This window comes from Lepidochelys kempii, chromosome 8 (genome assembly GCF_965140285.1).
Source record: "Lepidochelys kempii isolate rLepKem1 chromosome 8, rLepKem1.hap1, whole genome shotgun sequence".
Taxonomy (NCBI): Eukaryota; Metazoa; Chordata; order Testudines; family Cheloniidae; genus Lepidochelys; species Lepidochelys kempii.
This window is the reverse complement of record NC_136387.1, coordinates 21,079,256-21,097,940: the sequence shown is the minus strand read 5'-3', so window position 1 is coordinate 21,097,940 and position 18,685 is coordinate 21,079,256. Positions and strand designations below refer to the sequence as shown.

General features: G+C 42.6%; 1 protein-coding gene across 2 annotated transcripts in view; it reads right to left on the bottom strand.

Annotated features, from left to right (window-relative positions):
* Positions 1-293: 293 nt before the first annotated feature.
* Positions 294-18,685, bottom strand: part of NEURL1B (neuralized E3 ubiquitin protein ligase 1B) — a 212,534-nt gene continuing 194,142 nt past the window's right edge. For both annotated transcript variants that reach the window (XM_073358160.1, XM_073358161.1), the window contains exons 2-5: positions 10,316-10,876; positions 4,220-4,927; positions 1,809-1,934; positions 294-853 (exon numbers count right to left, since the gene is read on the bottom strand). In XM_073358160.1, the coding sequence (XP_073214261.1) occupies positions 609-853; positions 1,809-1,934; positions 4,220-4,927; positions 10,316-10,876 (1,640 nt within the window). In that variant the 3' untranslated portion in view covers positions 294-608. The remainder of the gene's footprint in view (positions 854-1,808; positions 1,935-4,219; positions 4,928-10,315; positions 10,877-18,685) is intronic.

The window sequence follows — 18,685 nt, the reverse complement described above, 5'->3', positions numbered from 1 at the left end:
TGTAATTCGTAGCCTACACCTATATTCAGTCCCTGATTTGAGATTTAATATTTTTATTCTTTTTATGATATAAAAAAGCATTCAGTTCCACCTTTAGCTACTATCCTAGGGCTGATTCTGACTCTGTTCCATCACATGGTGCTGTCTGGACAAGCACTATCCCCAGCAAGTACAGTGGCAGTTTAAGTTTTCACTCCCTGGGTGTGAAACCAGGAGCTCCTGACCCAGGAGACACCACAAAGATTAATAAACTCCCTCCCCACACCAGCACCCTTCCAAAAAAAAAAAAAAAAAAAAAAGCCATTGCACAAGAAATTTCTCTTTTGCAGTTGGCATGGGTCCACACCAGCAATTTGCTGGCTGGCTTCATAGAGCAGCATCTTTTTGAAGCCTTGCCTACTTGGAAGCCTTAGCTTCAGGCCCCATTCAGACCAGAGAGCTCCTCAGCTCAGTTATATCCCTGATTTGTTCTACCAGTCAAATATGGAAATACAGACAGTGAGCCACTGGGTAACGACCGACCAGCATGATAACCCATAAGCAGGGATGGAAAGGCATGGTTACTGCTAGCAGAGTTCTTTCCTCCCACGCCCTGAGGGAGGGCGAGGTCAAGGGCGGTATATTTTAATAACATCTTTGATGACCCGTCGGCAGATTGGGCAGCAGGCATTGAGTTGCTTCTTCAGCTTAAGACCACAGGTGTTGCACAGGCACATGTGTCCGCAGGTGTAGATCACAGTGTCCACTTCACAGTCGAAGCAGACAGTGCACTCCCCGTTCTTACTGCTCGAGGCCTCTGGAGGGGGAAAGACGGGAGAGACGGGGGGACTCAGAGGGGAACTTGGAGCAGTCACTGCAAAGGAGAGGGCGGGAGAAAGGGAAATGTTACTCAACAGCAAGAATGGATCAAATCAGAGGGTTTGATAGTTATACTGTATTATTAGCCACACACCCACTTTAATCATTTTTCCTAGGTATTTCCCTCAACCTCCATCCTTAAATCCTATTGTATGAGCCCTGTATTACGTGTTCAAATAAGAGATTCTGGTTTACACATCTGGTTACAAGCACATGGTGCGTGTCCATTCACAGCCTGCCATGAATTTTAAACAGCTGCATGTTTACCTTGCCCTTAAGAGTGAAGCATCACCTTCACAGAATTGTATATCTGGGTTGGTACACAGCACCCTGAGTCTTTCAGAAGGCCCTACTCTCAAAGGAATGTGGCTAAGAGTCAACTCTCATGAAGCGATGAGACGTATTGTCATGGTGGCATTTCTGGCTGGGAATGCAGCACTGTACTTCGAGCTACAAGTATTTGCCAGTTGTATTAGAGGGTGAGAAGTTCTTGGGAATCTGCCTGAGCTTAAGACAATAGCACTTTGCGCAGTGTTTTCAAGGTGGAAAGTGCTAGCCACACAGTGACTGATCCTCACCCTGGGAGGTGGACAAGAAGTATTTCTGTACATAGTAGAGAAAACCAGAAGAATTTAAATGGTTTTTGGGGCCACAGAAAACATACTGGAGATCTGGGATCAGAACTTCCTGGCTCCCAGTTCCACTGAACTGCACTGTCCTGAAAATACATGTTCCTGCTATTTTGTACATGGTCTCAGAATCTTGCCCTTATCCCTTTATTACCCTCTAGGCTGTCATACATTAGGAGTAATGAGTATTACACCAGCGAGCAACAATTCTAACTAAGGTAGACAAGACAACCTGCTGGGTTTTTCTTGTTTGTTTCCTGACCAGGACAATGACTATGTGTCTTCCAAGCTGCAGGGGCGCACCACAAAGGCCTCCCTTACCTAGTGATGACTCTGAAGCAGATGAGGACCTATTCACGCTGAAGGCCATATCTGAGTCACTGTCATACTGTGAGCCTCCAGGGGATCCTGAGGGAGAGGTAGTCCCAGGACTGGACTGGACAGTGCCTGCAAGTACAACCGAATTCAGTCAGTTACAGGTGGAATGGACCTCCCAAGCATCATCAGTGCTAAATAACCCGACCAGCAGCATCTCTGCTTCACTATGCGGTAGATCATGCTTTGTAAAGAAATAAACTCAGTTTCCGAGTTCAGGAATTGCTATTACTTAGCAATTCTAATTTTATTTATTTAAAAGATGAACCTCTGTCTTGGACTAGAGTGTGCTGGACATGCTGCTGAGGACAGTGCTTGTTCCCAGTTCATTCAGCCTGTCTGCTACCCTCCTGATCTGACTAGGAACACCTGTCTGAGACAGGAGGCTGCGATTATCTCCCTATTTAGTTTAAGTTGAACATCTTTTCAAGCAAAGACAACTAAGCAGCCAGTGGTTGGTTGCCTGAAATCAACCTTTTTTTGCAAAGGCAGCCAGCCTCGTCAACTTGGGAGTTGAGAGGAAAATATTTAAAGCTACATCCAACACAGACTAAGCAAAAGTTTAAAGAGCTATAGCTATGAGACCTTTAAATGGAAGGTGCTTTAGGATAATAATCAAAGTGCCGTCCAATACATGGAGCCACTGGGATATGTTATTTCCACTTAATTTTAAAATAATTAGTCTGCTTAGGGCAACAAGGGATATTGCTGTTCAACTAGGAACATTTTGCATCATGTCAATGGAAGAAAAGTTTGAGAATTCTCCATCAGATACTGTAGAGCACTGAAATTAACCATGTCCTGATAATGACTCACTTGAGGTCCTGTGCAACTGACTATTCTGTGCTTCTAAGCGGAGTATTTACAGGCCAAATTCTGTGCTCACAGATCATTCCCAGTGAAGCTACCAAAAGTTGCGTGCACATATATATCTGAGGGTGAAACTGAGCACTTGGGTTACTAAAAATGCATATAACATTTTTTACAACCGTAATATTTACTTAGAGACAAGGCTCGATTCTCTTCACATACAAGCTGGTGTAAATCAGAAATAACAAATGAAGTCATGGTGACGTTTTAGGGTATGTCTACACTGCCCTGTTAGCCTGAGTGATTGACACCTAGTTCTGTGTGGCTTACACTCAGGTTTGCCTAGCCATAATTTGAGCATCCTCACTCAAAGCCTTACCCCGTTACTGTGTCCAAACTATGTCTTCACTGGCTCGAGTCTGTTTAGGGGCATATCTCAGGGTGCTTTGTGCTGAGATGCTCTAGGATTCTTTCCTAGTTAACTCTGTCAATTGCAGGAGAACCTGTCTGTCTCACAAAGGGAACAGTGGGAAGGGTCTCTTGGAGGACTATCAGCACTCAAGTGATCTTTCCTGAATCTTTACTGCAAAGTGGGTGGGTTCCAGCCCAAACTAAAGTACAGCTTGGGCTTTAACCCACCCCACAGCCTTGCAAGCAAGCAGGGTTCAAAACATAAACAAACACATGCTTCAAGATTTTATGTCTGGATGGTGGGGGTGGGCAAAAACACACGTGGGAGCACAGGCTAAGAGTACAGTGTAGACATACCCTTAGAGGCACCTGCTCTAGCTAGAGAATAATAAGCTGCAGTCATTTTTTTCTGCCTCATGCATCCAAACTGAAACTCCCACTTAAAGTTCCGGCCAAAGAATTGCTGTTGATTGCCCAGGGCACATAGAAGAAATAGCAGAGTTAAATGTGCAGAGGAAAGAGCAAGTTTGCAGTGCTGACAGAGAGCCTCAATTTAACTGAGCGAATTGCGTCTAGATGGAGCAGAAAGATGTGACCTCCAAAGCACTCTTTCCTTTTTAAAGAGCACAGATGTATTCTATAGCAATGGTCTAAAGTGTGACGTCTGACAATGAGTTACTGCAGTGTTTGGGGAGATACCATCTAACAGTGTGATGTACATTAAAACCACTGTTGATTTATAAAAACAATATGTGCCAGTGAGTTCAGAGTTCAATACCCATTGGCAGGACTAGTGGGTTCATAAAGATTCTCTTGTGAAAAGTATTAAAATACAGAAGAGCTTAGCATTAGCCCATGCAACACCATAAGTCTCATCCAATGGCCTTACATGTGAAGGATAATACCTGTGTTATTTCTTTCTATTTATAAACACAAGAACCCATCTTATTACATGCTTGATAGCGCTGACCACCCTCACTAAGGACCAGATTGTGAGCTGCTTATTCAGTGGTGCTCTCCTCCTCACAGGAGCATTGCTATCGAAGCCAATGTCACCAATGATTGTGAAAGGCTCACAATCTGGTGAAATTTCACAAGACACATGTCCCTTCACATTACTTTTAGGCTGCACTTACCTAATATTTTGAGCTGGTTGATTACACCATGGATTGTGAAAAACACCCAGAGAGATTGTGAGGTGTCCACGCACATAAGCATCCCTCGGCTGACTCCATTCATCCCATGGTGCACTTCTCCATTTGGCAAGACCATGAAGCTGAGGATGTCGCCGCTGCTGAAGACTGGGAATGCTCGGTAAACCACCCAGTACTCCTTGCGGTCCAAGAGAAAGTCCGGATCCGCTGGGAGCTCAGTTGTCCGTAAAGTACCTGGATCACAAGAAGTGATGCCAAACGAAAGGGCCCCATGATATGGCAACCCTAGGAGTCCTATTTCCACAAAGAGGCTTTCACCAATGTGCAAAGGCCGGTCAGAAAACACCAAAGTCCTATTGCTTTCTTGCCAATTGGTGCACGCCACCATGCGGTCCTGAGAAAAGGTAACATCAGGCCCGCGGGTGGGGTGGAAACGCAGATCTGTATCCAGAAAGGCAGGCACACCCTGGGCACGCTGCCGCCTGTTTGGGCAACAGGGGATTATGTGGTTATCCACTGAAAGCCCCGGCACCCGACTCAAATTTAGGTTAGCAATTTTGGCCACCACTTGGTTGTTCTCCAGTTCGTTGTTATTGAAGTTGGCAGAATCGTGACTGCTCTGAGGAAGGCAAGTGCTCAATCGTGCACTACTGAGGTGGGCGGAGGTCATGGTCTCTGCAAACATGCTATCTGTGAGACAATTATGAGAACAAGCTGCATTAGATTCAAGTATTTCCCCCCCACACTCACCCTCCCCTACAGGTCAGCTATATTTAGCTCTCCTGCAGGCCTCTGCTCACTAACCATCAATGAGAAAGTGAATGGTGTTCAGCCACTGATTTTTGATGGAGTACGTTAGAGAAACTTATCTGCAACCACCACCAATGATGGAAATCAGATGTCAGCTGCATGGCTGCATCCCTGGGTTATCTCAAGAGTAGCAAGTGCTATAAACCTTATTAACTGAAGTGGAAAGTGCTTACACTGGTAAAAACAGGGTGACACAGTGAAAAGACAGGCAGCTGCGATAAGGGGGGTATAAAGGCTTGAAACCACTCCATAAAATATAATTCTCCAGTTCTGTCTGCTTTAATGAGAAATGTCCCAATCCCCCCGCGCCTCCTGCATCCCAAACTTCCCTCCTCCCCACCCCGTATTCACATAAGGGTGATGGGAAAGGTAATGCAAGCATAATACATTAATTTTACAGTCCATTTCATAACTATGAAAAATACATGTGAACGCAGACAAATTACCCCCCAAAAAGTTTTTTTTTTTTTAAAAAGAAATGTGTTTGCTTTAACAAAGAGGTCACTGTGCTTTGAAACACATGAGCAAATCACAGGCTCTGTCAGAGGACCACTTCCCATTTGCTACAGTCTTATCAAGAGACTAACTATAACAAATGTTTATGACCCAGAAACATTAAGACCAAGATCATGTTCAAAGTTGATATTGTGCATTGATTCCTGTCAAGAGCTGGTCATGAAAGCTATAACTAATATATATATACTTTAAAAGGGAGGAAATTATTTTGATTTTTAAAAAGTCCTCTTACAAAGCAGGGTGAAATCATGGAAGCTCTAGTCTCAGAAACCGAATGTGCACTTCAGCCACATGCAACTCCCTGCTGCCTGTGTATATATTTACTTCTTAGGCAATTATATTAAAACCCAGACTAAATACAATGCATAAGACATCAAGACAGAGTGAGCAAACCATGATTCAATTCATTCTCAAAGATGGAAAAGCACCAGCATCATCCGTGCTATCTGCTACTTATGGGAGAAGATCTATTGGGTTTTTACCAAAGAAGGCAAAACACACGAGCCAGTTCAGTGGTTGGAAAGGACAGGATGCCTCGGCTTCGATGCATGATTTCTTCGAGTGGCCAAGCAGCAAAGCCCCAAGCGTAATCTTAATGGCTGGACCAGCTGCTTCCAGAAAGGACAGGGAATCTGGCGATAAGTAGAGCTCAGATACAGGATGAAGGACACTTCAGAGCTTCAGGATACCAACACTGAAGGATTCATTCTGTGCAGGAGCTACAGTGCTGCTATATTTGGGCTACATTCCCAGCTTTCCCCATCCCTAGAGTTTTAGAATGGAACTCCAGTGAGACTGGCATGCCTAGTGAACAGATCAAAAGAGCCAAACCAAAGAAACACTGTCGTATGCAAACCAAGCTGACAAGTAAGACTGGAATAAAAAAAAAAACTTCTTACAATTGTCCCTTTGGCATCTGAAACATTTAGTTCCAAGCTTGCATTTCCTTTAGAAATTTGATTTTTAACTTCTCTTTACAGTCCCAATTCTGGTTCTTAGCCAGTCCATGACTGGTTTGTACTCAATGTTCATCCATACAGGGTCCCAGTAAAATTTTTATTATCCCTTCCGTTTATTTGCTCATTGTGTCTTGCAGCACATCTCACTAGTGGGTTTCGCTTTATTACACTAGGCCAGGAAAACAAAAATATTTATTTTGTGTGTGCTTGGTTATGTTGCACTGGAGTGAAATAGGATGCTGCTTTGGAACAGGGTACATCGGTGACTGAAGAGACAAAGTCAATTGAATCAGGCTTCCTCTGTTCCTGTTTCAGACACCCAATTGTAGTGGTCCAGTGAAATGCTATGACTCATCCTCCAAGCGTGTCCTATTCCCCTTCCCCAGCCCCTGTGTCTGAGGCTGCAGTTTATATAGTTTATCTCCTATGAGGGCCACTTAGAGCCTCTCACGTTACATTCCAGTGCTATCAAGGGGTTTTTTAGAAAGCACAGCACCTAAACACAAGAGAGGCCAGCTTCCACGCTTATCAGCCAGGGGACAGCAGTGTTGTCATTTTCTTTCTAAGAGTTTGGAAACCTTTTCTAAGCTTTGGGTCCCTTCCTTTCCTCCTCCCTCCCCCCACTAAACTCTTCCATTGAGACAAGAGATTTAAGGTCATGTTTCTCTTGACATAGCCTTCTGTCCTCCTGTATTACAGGTGATCTAACTTTTGGCTCAGTCAGCCTACCAAGACTTACAGCTCACAGGCTGTGTTTGCAAACCAGAGCGGACTTATCTTTGCCCGTGTAAACAAGACCGTTACCATACATTTACAAAGCACTGGGCATGTTGGTATTGCATGTGATGTAATCTGCCAGCTAAGTGTTCTAAGAACATTAACATAAAACGTGCATGTTTCCCACGTGCTGCTTGACTATCTGCAATAGCGCAAAATATCCCACCCTGACACGTGGTACCAAAAAGCTGACCCTAACCAAGTCACTGTTCACCTGTGACTTCCGATTGGGGTTTTAAGATTTTGGCTTTTGAGTTTTGTCACTCAGCGGATGCAACTGCAAAAGAGGATTTGCTTGTTTTAAGCAGAATATTAAATGAAGCTCCATAGAAGTGATGCATGTAACGTTTGTGGGTTTTTTGAAAAAAGGCATTCAAGATTCAAGTGAATTTTGGGGTCGTATTTCAACCTAGCATGCACCAGAATTGAAGCCCAATTAAAATCTACATATAACCTCCTTCCCCACCACATACCGCTTCCCTACTGATCAGTTGATTTAATCCGAATATCCACAGCTTTTATTTTTCTGAGAAGGTGCCTCTGACGTATCAATATCATAAAATATTTTAGATTTGGCCGAAGTGATTAGTCCATCAGATATTCAGCGATGACAGAGATCCTTTTTGATACGGTACTTACTATATTACAGCAAATAACGCTAAACTATAAACAGCACTTTACAGTGCTACTGCGTGCTCTCATTGCCTGAAACTTGTTAAGTATTATTCTTCACTTATCCCTTAGTTGTAGCTACTATCCACTGTAGCACTCTAATATTATATTGGACAACAAAACTGACTGGGTTTTTTTTCCTCATTGTCCTTGTTGCTTTTTAAATTGTCAGGGGTAGTTCTAGTTAGAAAAACAAAACCCTTTACTCTTATCATAGTATTTTTGTTCACCAGTTCCATCCTGCAGTGGTGTAGTGGACAGAACAAAGGACTCCTTTGCCTGATCTTCAAAAGTGCCTAGTGCTCCCCAAATCTTCTTGAAGTCGATGGGGGCTCTAGACATTCAGGATCTTAGAAAGGCAGGCCACTAAGCAACGTTCTCAGTTCTGGCCCTGACTCACTAGATGATGGTGGGAAAACTGAGTTTCACTTGTAGCAGGGGCTGATCAGCACCTCTGAAATTCAGGCCCTTCATTTCTGTGCCTCAGTTTCCTCCTTTGTAAAATAGGAATTACTACCTCTCACGGGCTTGGAGGTTACATGCAATGTTTTGAGATCCTCACACTAAAGGTGCTGTAGAATGCAGCATGGAGTTTATAATTCATGACCATTTATTAATATGGCAAAAACTGATGACGGCCTAAGCACAGTATTGTGACTTCACTGCCAAGTTGCCTGAAATAATCTGTCCCTTCTGCTCATTTGGTCTCTGCACATTGGGAAAGGGAGCAGAGAGGGACTGGACAGAGGGATTTCCTTTGGGTTTAAGTGTTTTTCTCCTCAATTCTTCTCATTATAAAAAGCCCCTCTTTAAGGCCTATCTGAACACACAGAGACAGTAAATGAAACTTTAAAGGAGTTGAAGGAAAGATGAATAAAACTGTGTGTGTTTTACCGGACTAGAGGTTGACTGTTTACTAAGGAACATGATCACCATCAATATATATTTGTAAAGGTCTATACTCCACAGAGGAAATGCAATTGTTTGGTGTGGCACAAAGAATAAATACAACACAGCCAGATGCAAGGTGAGACACGTAGGAACAAAGAATGTGGGTAACCCTGATAAGATGGGGGCTGTATTCCAGAAAGCAGAGAATCTGAAAAGGACTTAGGGGTCATGGCAGATAACCAACTGAACATGAGCTCCCAGTACATTGCATCTGTGGGAATACTGTGTCCATTTCTGATGTTCATACTTCAAAAAAAGTATTTAAAAATTAGAAAATGTTTCAGAAAAGAGCTACAAGAATGGTTCGAGGTCTGAAAAACATGCCTTATCTCAAGAGACTAAAGAAGCTTAATATATTTAGTTTATCCGAGTGACTGTGTAGAGGTGACTTGATTACATTCTACGAGTACCTAGATGAGGAAGGTTTCAGAGTAACAGCCGTGTTAGTCTGTATTCGCAAAAAGAAAAGGAGTACTTGTGGCACCTTAGAGACTAACCAATCCGATGAAGTGAGCTGTAGCTCACGAAAGCTTATGCTCAAATAAATTGGTTAGTCTCTAAGGTGCCACAAGTACTCCTTTTCTAGATGAGGAAGAGATTTTTGATTGTAGAGAATGCTAATCTAACAGAAGAAGGAACAAGAAGATTCAGTGGTTGGAAGCTGCAGTTAGACTAAAAATAAAACAGTGCATCTTAACTATCAGGTTAATTAACCATAGGAACAATTTACCTAGAGATGCAGTGAATTATCTCAAGTCTTTAACTAGAGACTGGATGTCTTTCTAAAAGAGAAGCTATAGCTCAAACAGAAGCTACGGGCTTGCTGCAGAAATTATAGGGTAGGGTTCTTTGCCCTGTGTTATGCAGAAGGTCAGATTATGTGGTCATAATGGTCACTTCTGGCCTTAAAATCTGTGAAATCTACGGATGATGGGATTAAACTACCACAATGGAAATTGAGGCTGGGTACTGGAGGGGTGGTGGGGGGGTGGGTTAGATGTTATAGCATAAGCAGGGACATCTATTAGATTGCGGAAGAGCTTCTCAAGAGAAACGTTGGACACGCCATTACTCAAGAGGTTTAGAACCAGAGTGGACAGAGTACTGGAAAATATACTTTAGGGAGCTACATTACACTGGCAAGGGGATGGACTGTATAGGATTCATGAGAGCTTTCCCATCACTATCTTCTAAGAATCAAGGAGCTCCCTGGAACTCTGCTACTGGCAATACTGAAATGTTCACAGTGCCAGTCACAAATTGTTCATGCGTAAGCCTGTTTTTAGGAGCATCAGGTCAGATGTGCCATGTTTGCTTCCTCCATGAAGATGCAGCGGGCTTTACAGAAAGCACGATCCATACGCTTAAGCCCATGCAGAGAAAGTACACTCACCTAGTATTTGTACTTCATGGGTAATTCCATAGACATCTATCAGCCCCCAGAGAGGCCCAGAGACTTTAATACCACAGTGAAACAATATTGGCTCCTCATCGTTAATACTATAGAAGACTCTCCCATGGCGGTCGACCCAGAATCCCAGGATATTGTCCCTCAGTGCAAACCTCTCTGGCAAAGCTTTCGCCCAGAATCCAGGTCGAGTCACCAAGTCGGGGCAGGCATACTTTGGTATGTCATCAGAGCTCATTTGTGATGGGTCATGGATGGTGAAGCCAAAGCGAAGTGCCCCGCTCCATCCATGGTGCACAGCCACCAGCTTGAGCCGCACCTTCTCATAGAGGTGGATGGGCCGGTTGGTGAAAGTGACCCCATTGCAGAAGCTATTTCTCCGGGTAGCCTTGCGGGAGTGGGCATCCAGACGGACGTTCTTGCCCTTGGCTTGGGAGTGGAAACGCGGGGGCTCCGTGATGGTGAGGACAGAGCGCCTTTCATGGCTGCTGTTGGGCAACGTGTAGTAAGGTCTGCTGGACACAGAGCGAGCCTGGTGACTTGTGTCTGCAAAAGGAAACAATAACAGCACTGTTAGGCAAATTTAGCCTGAGCAACCCGCATTGGTTCAGTTTGTGAAACTAGGTGAGTGGCTTTATGCTCACACTAAAATGGAGCATTGCACGTTGAGGGGACCTGTAGTTTCTGGGCTTAAAATGCTGCACTGCCAGCTGTACCTGGCTCTACTTTCTGTTAGTTAGGTGTCCAACTTTATGCAAATTTAATACATATCTGACTCCTGGCAACCTGCAAATTTGGTTTACATCTTAGGGAGCTTAAAAAATAACGTTCTCGTATTCCTGCTATATTTGTCCTATTCCATTTAGGAAACAGCAGTACCTTTGGCTGAGTGTCTAACCGAGCGCCAATTAACACATAGCCAGCCCCTCAGCTGCCTTAGGGAATAATCTTTGTTAGGCTCAGAGCTCCTGGAGAGGGTGCACAAAGTATTGATTTCCATGGGATACTCACACACACAATTTCTTGGCAGTGGAGTTGTACCCTTTGAAAAATAAACCAACGTATTTAGAATCTGAAGTATCACATCAGCCTAGCGGTTTTCCAAAATGTTAAAAGCTCTGCTTGAAACCATATATAGATTCAGACATCAGATGCGACTGGCACATAAAGGAGCCAATGTGTCTTTCACAGAACAACAAAACAATCATGAGACATTGTATTTATGCCTCATCTCCCCCATTTGAAAACCTCTAAGTGCTTTACGAGCAATAATTTTTCTTGTTAGCCTCATAGAACCCCCACATGGTAAGGAAGTATAATCACCCACATTTTACAGATAGGTGGATGGAGGCCCAAAGTTTGTGGGCTTGATCCTGCACCATTTAAGTCCTGAGGAATTGTTACACTGATTTCAATGAGAGCCTGTTCAACTCTTAAGTGCATATTACACAGTGAGTCGGGGACAGAGATGGGAATAGAACATAAATTTTGCTTCCAGTCTTGAGCCTCAACTGCAAGATTTTTGGGGCAGGGACTGTCTTTTTGTTCTGCATTTGTACAGCACCTAGCACTGTGGGATCCTTGTCCATGACTTGGGGGGGGGGGAGGGATAGGTCAGTGGTTTGAGCATTGGCCTGCTAAACCCAGGGCTGTGAGTTCAATCCTTGAGGAGGCCATTTAGGGATCTGAGGCAAAAATTGGGGATTGGTCCTGCTTTGAGCAGGGGGTTGGACTACCTCCTGAGGTCCCTTCCAACTCTCATATTCTATGATTCTATGACTGGGGCTCCCAGGTGTTACCACAATAGTAAGAAAGAAGAACTACAGGATCATCCATTCTTCCCATCTCCCGCTCCTTTTTCTTCTGGTTGTAAATGTAACCAATATTTCATACAAAATCAGACATACAAAGGAAATTGAAGGGAAAATGTTTGAATGTTCAGTACCAGCTATATTAAATATAAAACCTACAAACACATTGATTTTGAAATATTTTGCCATATGTGCCTTTTTTTTTTTTTAATTGGACTTTCCCTCAAGCTGTTTCCTCCCTGGGCGTAAGCTATGTCTTCTCCTGGTGTCAGGAAGAGTGTCATGGGAAGCAATCGGTAATGGATTCCTTTGTTTTCAAGAGAACATCAGATGATACAAAAAACTCAATTTGGAAGAGCTGGCAGGAGATCTGCAATCATGACACCTTTTTGCAAGTGAAAATATAATGGGCACTGCCACGACAGCCCCGTACTTTCATTCTCTTTTTGAATGAACCCAGGCTCTATACAATACCAACTTGACAGTCCAGGGAAGCAAAAGGCTTGGATGGAAGAAAAAGGACAAGAGCGAACATCAGAAAACAGGATTACAGCTCGTGAGGACTCTGCAGCAGGAGCAATTCAGCTCCTGCCATTTTCATGAAGAGAGTCCTAAATATTAAAGATCAGAGGCCCAAAACCAACAGATAAACAGAATGGTCTCTGGTTATTGTGCTTTCTTCAGTAGTGCTGCATGTCGCAACTGCTGCACTATAAACAGTGCTTGTTAGATCCCCTGTGCTCCAATTACTACAAACCTGTGAATTTACTGGACTGGACACACACACACACAGGTGTTCCAGGGAAGACGTTTCCCATTAAAGTCAATAGGGGTTTTGCCATTAGCATCCGTGAGACAAGGATGAGGCGCTCAATGAGATCGAAAGTAAAAAATGCAACACATACTATTTTAAATCCATTCGATGTGCGTGTGCACCTTGCCCACCTGGCTGCAATCTATGATCAGTTATGCCCATTGGTGTACAGAGCATAAACCTTTCACAGTGCCACGCTTAAAACGGGCTGAGTTCTTGGCTTGCATATAGGACGTACCAAATTCTTTAATCTCCTATGAAGTCAAATGCTGTAATACTTACTCAGACAATGCTCCAAGGGGAATTTTGTGCAAGGACAGCAGCTCAGTCCCTTGAGAATTTTAAGTTGCACTCACCAATGAAAACTTTTGTTTCATTCCTCCTTAAAAGCCCAGATACAGAAGACAGCTGCTTCTGGCACTGATCCAACTGTTGTAACCTGGGTGGTGCTCCATGCCTGCAGTGCCAAATGTTCTAAACAAACTATTTTGTTGCAGCGAGAATGTGATTTTGGTTTCTTCAGCAAAGTGAGGGACACAGATACAAACACGCACAGACCAGCAGCTAGCGTGTACAAATGCAGCTACCAACAGCGGTCAGATAACTTTAACATTCTTACTATGAAGCTGGAGTTGGACATTTACCAACTTCAAAACGTGTCTTGGAGCAACAATGCAATCAGCCTCAACAGGTACCACCCCACCTTGAGGTTGGCAAAAACATTTTCAAAACTAATGTTAAATATAGTCTATAATCCTCTGATCTGTATTTTCCAAATGACTGAAAATAAAATCCAGGGGGAAAACAGTATATTGCCCTCAATTTAGGTTTACTTTGGTAAGGAGAACTTTTGTTCACCTACTCCTTTCTAGCACCACAAAAATCCACAGGTTTTTCCAAAAACTTTACCATCAGCTTTCCTAGTGCACAGAGTTGGTGAACATAGGAAACACTCATAGAAACTGAGAACTGGAACAGCATCTTTGTAAGTGAGTTATCTTACAGTATTTTCTCCACATGTACTTGTATCACACAACTTTCAAAAGCAGCAACAGAATGAAAGGGGAGTGTCAGTTATGTCAGTGCAAAGGATGGAAAAGCAATCCACCCACTTCAAACACTTCTCTCATTCCATCCTGCCGTAGGCTAGGGTTTTATTTTTTGTTTTAAGTTGTTTTTTAAAAACAGGAAAGCACATTGTGACCACACAATAGGAAACTCTCAAGAGGAAATGAATGGATAATTTATTTAAAATGCCATTCTCTCAGAACATGAACACCTGTCAGTTCCATTTTGAATAAAACACCATTTACCCCGAGAGGCAGAAGAGGCATTGCTCACCCAGTATTGCTCATTTTTTGTTGTTTTTTCTCAGTTCATTCCTTGTATTACTTTTCTAAAACATACACCACCCTTGCCTCCTCTTTCTATACCTGACATCAAGAAACATCATCGAGTTGGTGGAAAACTATCAGCATTTGCAACTACGTTATGGTCCTATGCAGCATCTCATTGCAGCTTTCACATTTTCATTCTAGAATAACAGCCTTAGAGTAAATAACAAGGCTTGGTCCAGTGCTCAGAGCACTAGCCTAGCACCTGGAAGAATGAGGTTCAGTTTCCTGCACCTCCAGAGACCTCCCGTGTGACCTGGAGCAAGTCACTTTTTAGTCTCTGTGCCTCCGTTCCCCATCTGCAAAGTGGGGATAATAGCATCATCCTATCTGTTGTGAGAATGAATAAAGACTGTGAGGCACACAGGTACCATGGTAATGGTACATTCTTAAATATACACATACGTTCTTAAAATAGATTAAGGTATGCAAAAAGGTATGCCAAAGGCCCACAAAACCCAATCTGCACCCTCTTCGCATTATAAAGCTTACCATTCTTTCTTCTCAGTTGCACTAATCAACATCATGACACTTACAACATTAGTCTCTTGAACACTCTGAAGGTTTTGCAGTAGTACAAAGGGCTTCAGGGAACATGGAACTAAACTAGGCAAATCAAAGCAAATTGAAATTAAGAAAAAATAATTTGTAGGTAGACACTTCTCACTGAAAATACACAGCAAGATACGGTATTTGACTTTAATTCAGTATTTCCATGAACCTATTCTGCAGAGCTATATAAACTGGGCTAAAGCAAAATTGAACTTCTCTAACAGATACCAATGTACTCTACAGCAAGTCAATATGTACTCATACCACATCTAAAACCTCAGCCTATTTTCAGAAGTCGAGTAAATTTATTTCTTAAGTTACGTTGACCTTTAGAGAGGTATTATAATCAAGACACATTTTGTATTTCAAACACATAGTGTGGACAGACACTGGGCAATTTCCATGTATTTCTCATGGTTTTAATCTGAAAAATAAAACCCTTCTAGCCCATTTATGCAGAACACTGGGGATTCTAGCACACCACAACCACCACTCATATGGTTGTATTGTTCTATGAAAAGCTGCTGCTGTCCATTACACAAACCAATGACGAGGGCTGGCCTGATGATTTGCTGCTATCCTGAAGCCCTGACGCCTGATTCTTCCTTCACTTACACAGATATAGGACATCTGGAGTAATTCCACAGAAGTCACTAAAGTGAGCAAGAGGAGAAGCAGGTCCTGTAAATCAAAGTTAACCTTAGACTTGCTGGGTGCCAGTGATTGAGAGTAACCAAGGTCATGCTTTAATGCTGAGGTGGAATGAAATCAGAGGTGCTGTGTAAGGCACTACTGCGATATTATTATTATTATTTGTATTGCCGGAGCTGCAGTCATGGACCAGGACCCCCTTATGCTAGTCGCTGTACAAACACAGAACACAAAGCTGGTCCCTGCCCCAGGGAGCTTAGCTGAGAGAAGTCCAACGCATGCACCCTTGACTGTGAGACTGCAAGACAAGCAGAATATGGATCAAAAGCAGGTTCTTATTGCTGGCGGCATATCCACAGAAACGAGCACAACACACACCACAGGAGAAAGGGAATGGTTGGATTATTAACAAGGCCCAGCCTGGTAAATGGTGCTAAAGGGGCTAACAGCTCATTGTGACAGTGAAGTTTGGCCTTCCCATTGTGCTCAGAGAACGAATGCTCAGGATGAAATGTGTCCGTTAATACTTACTACACAAGGAACATGCCTATCGTCACCACCTTATCTTTACGGGCACAGCTTTATCAAATGGGTTTATCAGAAAAGTCAGAACATTTTCCTTTCACAGTAATAAAGGTGGTTTCCAAAGAGCATGGCACAATATGTTACGGTGGCCAGGTGGCCTCCTATCAGGATCCCTTACAAACCCCAACAGACGGGAAGGTTGTGACAATACAATAATGTTTAGTGCACCCCTTAAAAGTTAACTAGATTACAGAAACTCTCCTTGCGCCCATATGGTTAAATCCTGCCAGGATTTATTTTTGCGGTCCAATGAAAACATAGCAACCCTGCAATGCCAGCTACCATAGAATTTTCACCAATGAAGGACATGTGATGCTGCTGTACGTACATGCATCTTGTAACTTACGTTAGGGTGGAAGAGAAGCTGTCTATTGTTGTTCTAAGCGGAAATGAAATAAACATTCTAATAAAAAGCGGTAGAACTTCATTTAAATATTTATTAAATCTTGATTATATAATCTTTTGAGACGAAGGGATACAATCTGCAATCATTTTTTTTTTAGTGCACTGTTTCGATGTTTAAAATAGAGGGAACATGACAGCAATCTCTGAGGAAGTGTTAATTTTACATATTTAACACATGGTTAAGTCAATTTTTTTTTTTGCAACTTCAGTTCCCAAAGTTAGGTCCCTAATCTATGTTTAGGGACCTAAATAAGTGTGGCTTTATTTCTAGAGGTGCTAAGGATGTGCAGCTCCTTAATGATATCAACTACCATTGAGGGTGTTCATCTTTGGGAAAAAAATCAGGCCACTTTTAATTGGGTAAAATTGGTCTACACAGTGATTTTGCATTGGTAATGTTGGCCATAGAATACTAAAAGAAATAAAAGAATAGGGAAAAAATAAAAAAGCTACAAGGTCATGGTTAGATGCAAACTGACATATGCCAGTGTGGACTCCTCACAGCAATATCATTATAATTGAAGTTTTGAATTTGTAAGTCATTTTGAAAGTGTAAGAGCTAGAACTGTATATAACTTGATCATTGGAGAGCAAAGGGTCATGTGAATGTTTTCTTCATCTTCGATTCATGTGGGTTTGCATCACCTGAAGTTCACATGATTTCTTCTAAAAAACAAAGACATGATTTGCTTGACGGGTCTGCTCGCCACTGACCTAGGACGAGTTTCCCATTAGTAACAAAAACTACAACACAAATGATCGAGGGACTGTTGAGTGGTTTCGGAAACAATCTGTGCAGCTCTTGCAAATAAATATATATGCGAGAAGACAAAGTGACCTCTTTAAGGGCTGCTTCTGCGTTCATAATGGAACCCAAAAGATGTGAAATTTTTGCTGTGGGACTGAACTTCTTTATGAAATTTTAAGAAATGGGGGATGAAGTCATCTACCGTAGCACAAAGGTTAATGAAAATGAGTACAATTGTGTTGAAATCCTTATTTCACTCTCACACATGCACCCTTACTGGCTTTGTCTTCACTGCAAAAAAGGTGTATTTTTACAACAAGATAGCTATCCTAGAGGAGACAATGAACTATAGTTTTTACCTTAATGTAACAAGGCCAGGTAAATCCCAGGTGGGGAATACAGGGTTGACCACAACAAGCAATATCAAGGCAAAAACTGCCTGTGCATTGAGATCGTTAATTTGAGTTCTCTCTCTCACGGTACAAACGTACCCTTTTTTTTCCTTTTTTTTGCAGCAAACACATAAGGCCACATCTACACTACCACTTATGTCGGCAAAACTTATGTTGCTCAGGGATGTGGGTTTTTTCACACCCCTGAGCAACATAAGTTTTGCCAGCATAAGTGGTAGTGTGGACAGCGCTGTCGGCGGGAGAGCTTCTCCACGGACATAGCTAACGCTGCTCGTTGAGGTGGTTTTATTATGCTGATGGGAGAGCTCTCTCCCACTGGCACAGAGCGGCTACACAAGAGATCTTACAGCGGCACAGCTGCATTGGTACAACTGTGCCGCTGTAGGCTCGCGACTGTAGACATGACCTTACTTCAAGTCAAAGGCCAACAACAATTTTTTCTTGGTCTTCCCAAAAGTTTCTCCTCCTTGCAAATAAGACTATTTGCTAATGGCAATGGTTGCAAAACTACTTCTGGGGAATACCACCAATTAAGCATATTTTAGCAGTTTCTCTTGTAACTCGCTATTTTTCAACACCAGTCAAGTCTCCTACCTCCAGATGTGTCCACAAGTAACAAACTTGTATATGGCTGTTCCTCTAAAATTAAAACAATTTTTCTGCAGTGAGGCGCTCATACAAATGCACAGTTTAGCTACATCATTAAAAAACAATACACAAAAGAATGGCTGCCTTGAAAGGAAAATAACCCCAGGCCCAAGTTATCATGGTTAACTGAACATTCCTTGATCACAAGAGCATCAGCAGCTGAAAGACAGAAAATGAATACAGAGCTGGCATTATGCAGTTCCCTTGCATGAGAGATTATTCAGAAATGAATTAACACACCTATAGATGAACTCTGCATTAACATGCACACTGGACCAACCTCTTGTCTTGATGTCAATGCATGGCTGCATATTTTTAGGGTTATTTTCATCCT